General features: G+C 68.2%; 2 protein-coding genes across 13 annotated transcripts in view; both read left to right on the top strand.

Annotated features, from left to right (window-relative positions):
• The window catches only part of CCDC57 (coiled-coil domain containing 57), a 102,625-nt gene extending 96,100 nt beyond the window's left edge, over window positions 1-6,525 (top strand). For all 9 annotated transcript variants that reach the window (XM_041724361.1, XM_041724363.1, XM_041724362.1 and 6 more), the window contains one exon: window positions 4,011-6,525. In XM_041724361.1, coding sequence (XP_041580295.1) covers window positions 4,011-4,219 — 209 coding nt within the window. In that variant the 3' untranslated portion in view covers window positions 4,220-6,525. The remainder of the gene's footprint in view (window positions 1-4,010) is intronic.
• A 66-nt stretch (window positions 6,526-6,591) lies between these two features.
• Window positions 6,592-12,000, top strand: LOC121472846 (collagen alpha-1(I) chain-like). Of its 4 annotated transcripts, none has more exons than XM_041724376.1 (2): window positions 6,592-7,712; window positions 8,916-12,000. In XM_041724376.1, the coding sequence occupies exon 2, from the start codon at window positions 11,069-11,071 to the stop codon at window positions 11,663-11,665; it is 597 nt and encodes a 198-aa protein (XP_041580310.1). In that variant the 5' UTR covers window positions 6,592-7,712; window positions 8,916-11,068; the 3' UTR covers window positions 11,666-12,000. The 4 variants fall into 4 exon arrangements, with proteins under 4 accessions (XP_041580310.1, XP_041580307.1, XP_041580308.1 ...); XM_041724373.1 differs by having other exon boundaries at window positions 6,592-7,788; XM_041724374.1 differs by having other exon boundaries at window positions 6,592-8,595.
• The last annotated feature ends 95 nt before the right edge of the window (window positions 12,001-12,095 follow it).

Below are 12,095 nucleotides of genomic sequence, written 5' to 3'. Positions count from 1 at the left end.
ATCGTTGGAATGAGAGAGAAACGAACTCTTCCATGAAAATTTGATGTCTGTGAACATTCAGCAGAACCACCTGTAAATCCACCCGAGCCAGGAGCCTTTGGGAAGAGAACCGTTGAATACCAGCTCCATGTTTTAATACCTGTTGGGTATTTCAAAGGCTATTTTTCTGTTCTGGTTTTGGAATCTTCCATTGCCTCGAGGCTCTATTAATTCACTGGCAAATAGCTCTTTATAACATTCACTTTTGCCCAGTTGTTACCCTGTTGTGCATATTTGTTCTCCCTTGTTTGGATCAACCTTGGCAGGAATTTATGTTATTAATCTCTGTAGACACCAGCTTGGACTCGGTTGATGTTCTATAGCACTGTGTTCCTTGGGGTTCTCGTTGAACTGTAGCGTTTCTTTACCCCTTGTTTCCCTGAGCTTGTCGTGTGGTTTCTTTCCATCTCCTTATGCTGGAGGGTTAGCTCATCTCCTCGGGGCATCACCTGTCTCTGTTCGCTGAGAAGGGCATCTCGGGGTGTCCTGCAAATGCTGGGATTCAGTTCTCAACATTTCTTTTCCTCCTTCTTTCTTCTTTCATTTCGTTTCATTTCATTATTTTATTTTATTTATTTTATTTTATTTTACTTTATTTTATTTTTTTTATTTATTCCTGAGAGAGAGAGAGAGAAGCAGAGACACAGGCAGAGGGAGAACCAGGCTCCCTGTGGGGAGCCCGATGGGGTACTCGATCCCGGGACCCCAGGATCATGCCAAAGGCAGACACTCAACCACTGAGCCACCCAGGCATCCCTCCATTTTTTTAAAGATTTATTTATTTATTTATTTGTAAGAGACAGAGCATGCATGAGCCAGGGAGGGCCCGAGGGAGAGGGAGAGGGATCTGGAGCTCGGCAGGCACAGAGCCTGCCGTGGGGCTCCATCTCACAACCCTGAGTTCACACCCTGAGCCAAAGCCAAGAGTCAGACCCACTCACCCAAAGCCAAGAGTCAGACCCACTCACCCGATGGCACCACCCAGGAGCCCCTCCTCTTGCATTTTCTGATGTGAACTTTCATCTCCAACATGCAGAGCTACCCTGCCAGGGCGTCCACATGGTGACCACAGGCCCCAGAGCCAGCCCCACTTCGTGTAGAAGAGCCTGTTGTAGAAGCGTCCACCCAGAGAGCACCCAACAGCACTGCAGGCGGCCGAGGCAGGAGGGCCCTTCTGCTCCCCCCCAGGCAGTCCCATCTCTGGGCCACAGCCGCCCCTCTGCCTTACGGTCCAGGGAGCGGTCACTGCGCCAGGGCAGGCATGGACTGTCCTGCAGGCCCCGGAGGGCAGGAGTTGCCTGAGGTCTCCCTGCCACCGAGACCCTGGCCTGGCCCCCCCATGGCGGGGCCTGCCCCCCCTCCCCATCCCCGACCCCCACCCCCTGCTGGCGTCTCCACGGGGCCTCTCCCGCTCCCCAGGCCAGCCGTGGGCTGCGTGGCCGGGAGCTGAGGGCAGCCGGGGCCCACTCGGGGCGGAGGATCTCGTCCACAGGCCGTGTTTCAGGCGGGGGGCCCGGGGGGGGGTGCAGGGCGGCCCGAGCTGCCGGGAGGACGCTCAGGTTCTTCACATTTGTCTCCTGATCGGTGCACGGGGCCCTTAGCGCAGACAAGACGGAAGGAGGGAGACAGAAGGGAGCCTGGGGAGGCCTCGTCCCTCGTGCCCGAGGCCTCAACAGACACGTGAGAGCTGAGCTGCCCCCCGGCTCCAGGGGAGGCTCCCGAGGCTCAGGGCCGGCGTGGGCTCCGTGTCCCCCGTGTCCCCAGCCCTTCCTGCAGCTCTCAGAGGCCGGGCCCTGTGTGCTCAGGACCCCCTGCCAGCCGGGAGCAGCCCAGCCTGCCCCCCAGAGCCCGGCCACCTCCCCAAGTCAGATGGGGCTGAGCAGGGCTCCGAGCAGCCGGGCGTCCCCGAGACAGACCCAGGTTCCTGCTCCCAGGTTCAAGCCGCGAGGCCTCGGGCAGCTCCCCGAGCCTTCCTGGCAGTGGGGCTGGACCCGCAGCACACAGGGGGCAAGACCTGTGCCCACGTGCTTCTCCCGAAGCCTAATCAGGGCCCGGGGCACGGGTCACCCGGGGCACGGGCAGGGCAGAGTGGTGGCCGTCACCCTGCCACACACCAGCCCCTGGTCTGAGCAACGGCAAATCTCGCGTTGACAGGGAAGGGACACATCACAGTCACAGGGCCGAGCTGGGGGCAAACAGGCCCGACCCGTCCAGCTTCATGCCTGAGCCACGACTGCCCCTGCCCTGGAGCCACCAGCTCCCTCCTCAGGGAGGGCTGGGGGGGCACCGGGGGCTCTGCTGCCTCCCCAGCCTCCCCCCACTTCAGAGGCCCTGCTGCCACCACCAGCATCTCGGGGGGCACGGCCCCCCAGCACGGGCCCTCGGGCCCTGGGCTCTTCCTTCCTCCTGAGCCTCACTTTGTCGCCCTGGCAGCAGATTGTGAGGGTGATCTCAGGCCAGGCCTGAATCCATCCCCTTGTGGGGAGGGCCCCCACCAGCGTCACCAGGGTCAGGGTCCCAGCCCTGCCCGTCCCCACCGGCCGCGGCTTTCCAGAAGGAAAGCAGCCAAGCAGAGGGTGGGCCTGGGCCTACATCAGGACGGGGCTGGCTGGACGTCAGGGCCCGAGGGTGTCCTTGCAGAGACCAGGCCGGGAGGGCGCGTGCGGGGGAGGAACTGCTCTGAGAAGCCAAGGCGCCGGCCTTTCCCTCACGAGGGCGAAGCAGGGGCAGCGCGAGCGCATCCGGGACCAGCCTGGCCCACAGCAGAAGTGGGTGCCGGGAGGCCTGGCAGTGGGACGAGGGCCAGCCCAGGAGCGGGTCCAAGGGACAGGAGGGAGGCCGCAGGTGAGCCTGAGGAGGCTGCAGGGAGGGCGCCGTTGCAGGTGCTCGAGAGGACGGAGGAGGCCCGAGGCGAGGGCCAGGGCGGTCCGTGTGGCAGAGGTCCCGCTGCCCGCGGGGGGACGTGTGTGCATCTCCTGGGCGTGCTTCCGAAGCCCAGGCCTCCTCCTGGCACCCGGCTCCGCGCCAGCCTCCTGCCCCTTCGGCCCGTCCTCAGGCCTCGCCCGGGGGGTCCCTGCCCTGCGGTGCCCCCCACTTGCGTTGCACACAGCCCTGCGCTGGCCAGGCCCAGGGTGGGCGGCTCAGAGACGCGGGGCAGGGTGGGCGTGTGACCACGCGCTCACCTGTGGGAGAAGCTGGTGCCAGGCCCCACCTTCCCGTCGGTGCTCTGCGCCCTGGGGCATCATTCCCATCCCGGGTGGACCCCCCGGGGCCCCAGAGGCCCCGGCTGCACCCCCGAAGCCAGCCCCGAGGAAGGGCCACCCTGAGCTGAGCGTACATCTTATAACGCTTAATAACGTCTTTTCTGTTTTTTGCTTTTTTTTTTTCAAAAGAAGTACGTTCCCAGTTCTAAACACTTGGCAGATAGAGGAAAGCTGGAGAACGAAAGTCTCCTGCTGCCCTAGCGCAGAGACGCCGTGCCGGGCGCCTTGGGAGGGCTGGGCCTGAGCGTCGGCCCAGGCGCGCAACAGCGTGGTCAGGCTCCCGGGTCCTTGGCCTGCGCCTGGACACGCATGTCAGGCCGGAGGTGCCCGGCCAGCGTGGCCCGCAAGCAGAGGGTGGTGGACAGCCGGGAGGCGCCTGAGGCATCCCGTGGGTCAACCATTAACCTCCGCGCCCCCGGGGGCCCCGTTACGAAACGGTGACAGCAGGAGATGGTGTTTTCGGGGCCAAATGTCCAGAGTGCCCAGCGGAGGGCAGGCCCGGGCCCCGCAGCGCATCTGGAGACCATGTGGCCCAGAGACCTCCTGTGCCAGGGCCCCGGGGAGGACTCTGGCTGACAGGCTCTGGAAAGAGCCAGGCCGTGGGGCCCCGGGTCATGCTGGCAGGGCGCACAGACACTTATACTCGGGGAGCGGCCCCCCTCCTGCCCCCTGGGGTGTGACAGGCTGTTCTCTGTGTTCTTCGCGCAGGTCCGGCCGCCAGCAGCCTCGGACACCCTGACCCGAGCCCCGTGGGCACACAGGTAGCCTTTGCCATCACAGGGGTGAAGATGGAAGCACAGGCCAAAGCCAAGCCTCCTCCCCCGCACGGACCCTCCAGGGCTCACCCTGCAAGGACGAAAGGCTGCCCCCGGCCCCCCAGGCCCCCCAAGATCCGGAACTACAATCTGAAGGACTGAGTTCCCCGGGCCCGCCCCTTCTGTCCCCTGTGGGCTCCTGGGGCCTGTGCTGGACTCACGCACCGGCGCTGTGTGTGTGTGTGTGTGTGTGTGTGTGTGCAGGCCCCGAGTGCGCACAAAGACAGTGCGGGGGCACACGTGTGCAGGCCATGCAGGCTGCAGGCAGGCACCCCAAGTGCTGCAGAGGCACCCCGTGGTGCCCCATGTCCGACCAGAGCCATTAAAGCCCATGCCGCCGTGCTCTCGCTTGGCCATCGCGTTGTTGACCTGTCCTCCTCAGAAATGGCATCTGAGCACTGCGGCCATGTGACAAGGAGCCTGGGGGGCCTGGGGGGGAGCACAAGGCCCCTCACAAAGTAGGCGTTTCCCCAGAGAGTGCAGCCCACGCGAGAGCACCTGGAAGAAGGGAGCCCGGGGTCCAGGTGGGCCGGGCGGCCAGGCCTGCTGGGGTGCTCCCGTCAGGGAGCTGGAGGGCACTTCCCGTCCTCGTTGGCCCCGGGAGACCAGCCCAGTGGGTCAGTCCGTGCCCTCCACATACACCCCCTCCCCCGGGGGCAGCAGGACGCAGGACAGTAGGACAGTACTGAGGCACGACGACACCGCCATGCCTGGGGCTGGGAACCGGACTCCTTCACTCCGAGGGCCACAGAACCCCACGCACAAGGCCACACCCAGAGTCCCACAGGTCCCAGCTACAGGCCCATGACGCTGTGGGTTCGCCCCGGCACCAACGGCACGCTGGAGACGGCAGCGTCCTGCGCCAGGAGGGACGGCGTGGGGGGCCGGGCCGTACCGCTTGCAGCCCGTCACTCCCCTGGCGTCCACGCCCGTGTGCACAGCGGGGCTCCTGGCCCGCACCAGTGCCCAGAAAGGGAGACGGCCTGTCCCCACCCCAGGCAGAGCACGGCTGTGCCCTCAGGCAGCCTGTGCGCCGAGGCTTTCCCTTTCTGGGCAGCGGGCGTTCGCTGAACCAGGCGGGCGGCTTCTCCCAGAGGAGGGACCCGGGCCTCCCTGCTGTGCGACCTGCACACCCCATGCAGCCTTTGTGGCTTCAGCTTGCCCTCAAGTGAAATGGGAGCGGTGGGGAGCGGTGTCCTCTCCCTGCCGGGCTCCCAGGTGTAGGGGCGTGTGCACACGCACACCAGAGAGCACACACAGCAGCGGTGGCGGTGCCGGGCGTGCGCGCACACACACACACACACACACACACACACACACCCCTGCACAGGGGCTCCTGTGCACCCCGTGCCTCCCTGTGAGCACCTCACTGCGCTCCATGGGCACATCCTCCCCGCAGGCTCCCTGCTCATCCTGCTCCTGCTCCGGTGCTCCCGGAGCTGCGGAGGCACCACTGGCTCGCGCCCACTGCGCCGGGGAGCAGCAGCCCGGGGTGGCAGGGGTCCCTGCTCTGCTGTTCCTGGTGTGTGCCCTCAGCAGTGACTTCCTGAAGCTGAAAACCTGAGCGGGGATGCCCCGTCACTGTCCAAGGAGGCACTTCAGCGCCCGTGACCCAGTCCCTGAGCCTCCGTCTGTGGCGCAGAGCCACATTCTGGACCCCAGCACCCCAGCCCGGGTGGGCCCCCCTCCCCGGGGCCCCTGCAGGCCGCAGCCAGCAGAGCACAGAGCCCCACTGCCCGGCGAGAACGGAGCCTGGGATCATTTAGGTCACCCAAGGTCGGGAGTGTTACACGCCACGGTCCTGTGACTCCTGACCCAGGGTGCGCGGCATCTGAAAACCCCTAAATTGGAAGAGAAAGACACACCCGCGAGAAGGTTGTTCGGGACCTTAACTCAGCTGTTGGACCTTAGGGCGTTCTCCTGCCCTTTCCGGCCCGCCCTCCTAACCTGGGGTTAGAGCCCCCAGTGAGGGGAGGCCAAGGGAAGGACCAGCGTCCGGGCATGGAGTCGCCACCCGGCGCTACGGGCCGCTGAGCACTGCGGGGCATGCGGGGCACGTGGGGCCGGGCTTCACCGTGCCAGCCTCGGTTTGTGCTGGCCCCGAGCGTGGGCGGCCGCCTCCGGCTCCACAGGCCCCTGAGTCCTGAAAGCGCAGCCGGAGGGGTTGCCATGGAGCGCAGCCAGGGGGGCCGCGCTGGCCTTGGAGACAATGAGGCGGTGGAGAGGAAGCGGGCACGGCCGTCCTGGGGCCGCCAGGGCTCCCCTGGCCTCGCAAAGGGCCTGCGTGGGGGCCCCGCGCGGCCTGGGTCCTGCGGGCACGGCCCCCGGGCGGGAGGGCGCCGAGCCGGGCTCTCGGCCGAGCCCTCGACGGTGTCTCTCCGGGTCCGGAAGCCCGGGCCTTTCTGGAAGTTCAGGCACCGGGTGCGCAGGGGAGCGTCGGCCGCTGTGCACGCCCGGGTGGAGCCTGGGGAGGCCTCGTCCCTCGTGCCCGAGGCCTCAACAGACACGTGAGAGCTGAGCTGCCCCCCGGCTCCAGGGGAGGCTCCCGAGGCTCAGGGCCGGCGTGGGCTCCGTGTCCCCCGTGTCCCCAGCCCTTCCTGCAGCTCTCAGAGGCCGGGCCCTGTGTGCTCAGGACCCCCTGCCAGCCGGGAGCAGCCCAGCCTGCCCCCCAGAGCCCGGCCACCTCCCCAAGTCAGATGGGGCTGAGCAGGGCTCCGAGCAGCCGGGCGTCCCCGAGACAGACCCAGGTTCCTGCTCCCAGGTTCAAGCCGCGAGGCCTCGGGCAGCTCCCCGAGCCTTCCTGGCAGTGGGGCTGGACCCGCAGCACACAGGGGGCAAGACCTGTGCCCACGTGCTTCTCCCGAAGCCTAATCAGGGCCCGGGGCACGGGTCACCCGGGGCACGGGCAGGGCAGAGTGGTGGCCGTCACCCTGCCACACACCAGCCCCTGGTCTGAGCAACGGCAAATCTCGCGTTGACAGGGAAGGGACACATCACAGTCACAGGGCCGAGCTGGGGGCAAACAGGCCCGACCCGTCCAGCTTCATGCCTGAGCCACGACTGCCCCTGCCCTGGAGCCACCAGCTCCCTCCTCAGGGAGGGCTGGGGGGGCACCGGGGGCTCTGCTGCCTCCCCAGCCTCCCCCCACTTCAGAGGCCCTGCTGCCACCACCAGCATCTCGGGGGGCACGGCCCCCCAGCACGGGCCCTCGGGCCCTGGGCTCTTCCTTCCTCCTGAGCCTCACTTTGTCGCCCTGGCAGCAGATTGTGAGGGTGATCTCAGGCCAGGCCTGAATCCATCCCCTTGTGGGGAGGGCCCCCACCAGCGTCACCAGGGTCAGGGTCCCAGCCCTGCCCGTCCCCACCGGCCGCGGCTTTCCAGAAGGAAAGCAGCCAAGCAGAGGGTGGGCCTGGGCCTACATCAGGACGGGGCTGGCTGGACGTCAGGGCCCGAGGGTGTCCTTGCAGAGACCAGGCCGGGAGGGCGCGTGCGGGGGAGGAACTGCTCTGAGAAGCCAAGGCGCCGGCCTTTCCCTCACGAGGGCGAAGCAGGGGCAGCGCGAGCGCATCCGGGACCAGCCTGGCCCACAGCAGAAGTGGGTGCCGGGAGGCCTGGCAGTGGGACGAGGGCCAGCCCAGGAGCGGGTCCAAGGGACAGGAGGGAGGCCGCAGGTGAGCCTGAGGAGGCTGCAGGGAGGGCGCCGTTGCAGGTGCTCGAGAGGACGGAGGAGGCCCGAGGCGAGGGCCAGGGCGGTCCGTGTGGCAGAGGTCCCGCTGCCCGCGGGGGGACGTGTGTGCATCTCCTGGGCGTGCTTCCGAAGCCCAGGCCTCCTCCTGGCACCCGGCTCCGCGCCAGCCTCCTGCCCCTTCGGCCCGTCCTCAGGCCTCGCCCGGGGGGTCCCTGCCCTGCGGTGCCCCCCACTTGCGTTGCACACAGCCCTGCGCTGGCCAGGCCCAGGGTGGGCGGCTCAGAGACGCGGGGCAGGGTGGGCGTGTGACCACGCGCTCACCTGTGGGAGAAGCTGGTGCCAGGCCCCACCTTCCCGTCGGTGCTCTGCGCCCTGGGGCATCATTCCCATCCCGGGTGGACCCCCCGGGGCCCCAGAGGCCCCGGCTGCACCCCCGAAGCCAGCCCCGAGGAAGGGCCACCCTGAGCTGAGCGTACATCTTATAACGCTTAATAACGTCTTTTCTGTTTTTTGCTTTTTTTTTTTCAAAAGAAGTACGTTCCCAGTTCTAAACACTTGGCAGATAGAGGAAAGCTGGAGAACGAAAGTCTCCTGCTGCCCTAGCGCAGAGACGCCGTGCCGGGCGCCTTGGGAGGGCTGGGCCTGAGCGTCGGCCCAGGCGCGCAACAGCGTGGTCAGGCTCCCGGGTCCTTGGCCTGCGCCTGGACACGCATGTCAGGCCGGAGGTGCCCGGCCAGCGTGGCCCGCAAGCAGAGGGTGGTGGACAGCCGGGAGGCGCCTGAGGCATCCCGTGGGTCAACCATTAACCTCCGCGCCCCCGGGGGCCCCGTTACGAAACGGTGACAGCAGGAGATGGTGTTTTCGGGGCCAAATGTCCAGAGTGCCCAGCGGAGGGCAGGCCCGGGCCCCGCAGCGCATCTGGAGACCATGTGGCCCAGAGACCTCCTGTGCCAGGGCCCCGGGGAGGACTCTGGCTGACAGGCTCTGGAAAGAGCCAGGCCGTGGGGCCCCGGGTCATGCTGGCAGGGCGCACAGACACTTATACTCGGGGAGCGGCCCCCCTCCTGCCCCCTGGGGTGTGACAGGCTGTTCTCTGTGTTCTTCGCGCAGGTCCGGCCGCCAGCAGCCTCGGACACCCTGACCCGAGCCCCGTGGGCACACAGGTAGCCTTTGCCATCACAGGGGTGAAGATGGAAGCACAGGCCAAAGCCAAGCCTCCTCCCCCGCACGGACCCTCCAGGGCTCACCCTGCAAGGACGAAAGGCTGCCCCCGGCCCCCCAGGCCCCCCAAGATCCGGAACTACAATCTGAAGGACTGAGTTCCCCGGGCCCGCCCCTTCTGTCCCCTGTGGGCTCCTGGGGCCTGTGCTGGACTCACGCACCGGCGCTGTGTGTGTGTGTGTGTGTGTGTGTGTGTGCAGGCCCCGAGTGCGCACAAAGACAGTGCGGGGGCACACGTGTGCAGGCCATGCAGGCTGCAGGCAGGCACCCCAAGTGCTGCAGAGGCACCCCGTGGTGCCCCATGTCCGACCAGAGCCATTAAAGCCCATGCCGCCGTGCTCTCGCTTGGCCATCGCGTTGTTGACCTGTCCTCCTCAGAAATGGCATCTGAGCACTGCGGCCATGTGACAAGGAGCCTGGGGGGCCTGGGGGGGAGCACAAGGCCCCTCACAAAGTAGGCGTTTCCCCAGAGAGTGCAGCCCACGCGAGAGCACCTGGAAGAAGGGAGCCCGGGGTCCAGGTGGGCCGGGCGGCCAGGCCTGCTGGGGTGCTCCCGTCAGGGAGCTGGAGGGCACTTCCCGTCCTCGTTGGCCCCGGGAGACCAGCCCAGTGGGTCAGTCCGTGCCCTCCACATACACCCCCTCCCCCGGGGGCAGCAGGACGCAGGACAGTAGGACAGTACTGAGGCACGACGACACCGCCATGCCTGGGGCTGGGAACCGGACTCCTTCACTCCGAGGGCCACAGAACCCCACGCACAAGGCCACACCCAGAGTCCCACAGGTCCCAGCTACAGGCCCATGACGCTGTGGGTTCGCCCCGGCACCAACGGCACGCTGGAGACGGCAGCGTCCTGCGCCAGGAGGGACGGCGTGGGGGGCCGGGCCGTACCGCTTGCAGCCCGTCACTCCCCTGGCGTCCACGCCCGTGTGCACAGCGGGGCTCCTGGCCCGCACCAGTGCCCAGAAAGGGAGACGGCCTGTCCCCACCCCAGGCAGAGCACGGCTGTGCCCTCAGGCAGCCTGTGCGCCGAGGCTTTCCCTTTCTGGGCAGCGGGCGTTCGCTGAACCAGGCGGGCGGCTTCTCCCAGAGGAGGGACCCGGGCCTCCCTGCTGTGCGACCTGCACACCCCATGCAGCCTTTGTGGCTTCAGCTTGCCCTCAAGTGAAATGGGAGCGGTGGGGAGCGGTGTCCTCTCCCTGCCGGGCTCCCAGGTGTAGGGGCGTGTGCACACGCACACCAGAGAGCACACACAGCAGCGGTGGCGGTGCCGGGCGTGCGCGCACACACACACACACACACACACACACACACACCCCTGCACAGGGGCTCCTGTGCACCCCGTGCCTCCCTGTGAGCACCTCACTGCGCTCCATGGGCACATCCTCCCCGCAGGCTCCCTGCTCATCCTGCTCCTGCTCCGGTGCTCCCGGAGCTGCGGAGGCACCACTGGCTCGCGCCCACTGCGCCGGGGAGCAGCAGCCCGGGGTGGCAGGGGTCCCTGCTCTGCTGTTCCTGGTGTGTGCCCTCAGCAGTGACTTCCTGAAGCTGAAAACCTGAGCGGGGATGCCCCGTCACTGTCCAAGGAGGCACTTCAGCGCCCGTGACCCAGTCCCTGAGCCTCCGTCTGTGGCGCAGAGCCACATTCTGGACCCCAGCACCCCAGCCCGGGTGGGCCCCCCTCCCCGGGGCCCCTGCAGGCCGCAGCCAGCAGAGCACAGAGCCCCACTGCCCGGCGAGAACGGAGCCTGGGATCATTTAGGTCACCCAAGGTCGGGAGTGTTACACGCCACGGTCCTGTGACTCCTGACCCAGGGTGCGCGGCATCTGAAAACCCCTAAATTGGAAGAGAAAGACACACCCGCGAGAAGGTTGTTCGGGACCTTAACTCAGCTGTTGGACCTTAGGGCGTTCTCCTGCCCTTTCCGGCCCGCCCTCCTAACCTGGGGTTAGAGCCCCCAGTGAGGGGAGGCCAAGGGAAGGACCAGCGTCCGGGCATGGAGTCGCCACCCGGCGCTACGGGCCGCTGAGCACTGCGGGGCATGCGGGGCACGTGGGGCCGGGCTTCACCGTGCCAGCCTCGGTTTGTGCTGGCCCCGAGCGTGGGCGGCCGCCTCCGGCTCCACAGGCCCCTGAGTCCTGAAAGCGCAGCCGGAGGGGTTGCCATGGAGCGCAGCCAGGGGGGCCGCGCTGGCCTTGGAGACAATGAGGCGGTGGAGAGGAAGCGGGCACGGCCGTCCTGGGGCCGCCAGGGCTCCCCTGGCCTCGCAAAGGGCCTGCGTGGGGGCCCCGCGCGGCCTGGGTCCTGCGGGCACGGCCCCCGGGCGGGAGGGCGCCGAGCCGGGCTCTCGGCCGAGCCCTCGACGGTGTCTCTCCGGGTCCGGAAGCCCGGGCCTTTCTGGAAGTTCAGGCACCGGGTGCGCAGGGGAGCGTCGGCCGCTGTGCACGCCCGGGTGCAGGCCGGGGGTGCGGGCGGCCACGTGCGCGCGCCAGCGCCTCTGCCCAAGGGGGCGCCTTTGTTCGAGCGGCGCCGAGCGGTGTCCGCGCCCCGCCCCAGACGCGGGCTCCGGGGGCCGTGGGGCGCGCGCCGGGCCCGCGAGCTCGGGGAGGCCGGGCCGCGCCGCGCTGACCGGCAGTGACCCCGCCCGGGGCGCCCTCGGCAGGGGTCAACGACCGCCGCGCCGCCCGGCCCATCACCCTATCGCCTAGCAACGCCCACTCGCGCGCCGCCATTGGGCCGGAGCGCGCGCCCCCGGGCCCCGATTGGCCGCGGCGGCCAGCGAGCCCCGCCCCCCCGCGGCCCGGCTCCGCGGGGCCCGAGCGCGGGCCGGTCGGCGGGTCCTCGGGGGTCCGCGCCCCGGCCCGCCCCGCACGGTCCCCGAGTGGCGCCCAAGCACAGCCCCGTCCTGCTGCACCGCGCGGCGCGCACGCGGCCCTGCGGCCCGGGGGGGGGGGGAGGGGGCGGCCCGGGGGGGCGGGGGCAGGGGCGGGGGCGGGAGGGGGCGGCCCGGGAGGGGCGGGGGGCGGGGGGCGGGGGGCGGCCCCGGGCTCCGGCCCCGGCGCGTGCGC

This window comes from Vulpes lagopus, chromosome 12, assembly GCF_018345385.1.
Source record: "Vulpes lagopus strain Blue_001 chromosome 12, ASM1834538v1, whole genome shotgun sequence".
In the NCBI taxonomy this organism is placed as follows: Eukaryota; Metazoa; Chordata; class Mammalia; order Carnivora; family Canidae; genus Vulpes; species Vulpes lagopus.
The sequence above is the reverse complement of the archived record's forward strand: the minus strand, read 5'-3'. Positions and strand labels throughout refer to the sequence as shown.

Excerpts from the sequence above, each read along its gene's own strand:
- LOC121472846 (XM_041724376.1), top strand. The coding sequence starts at position 11,069 with ATGCGGGGCACGTGGGGCCGGGCTTCACCGTGCCAGCCTCGGTTTGTG.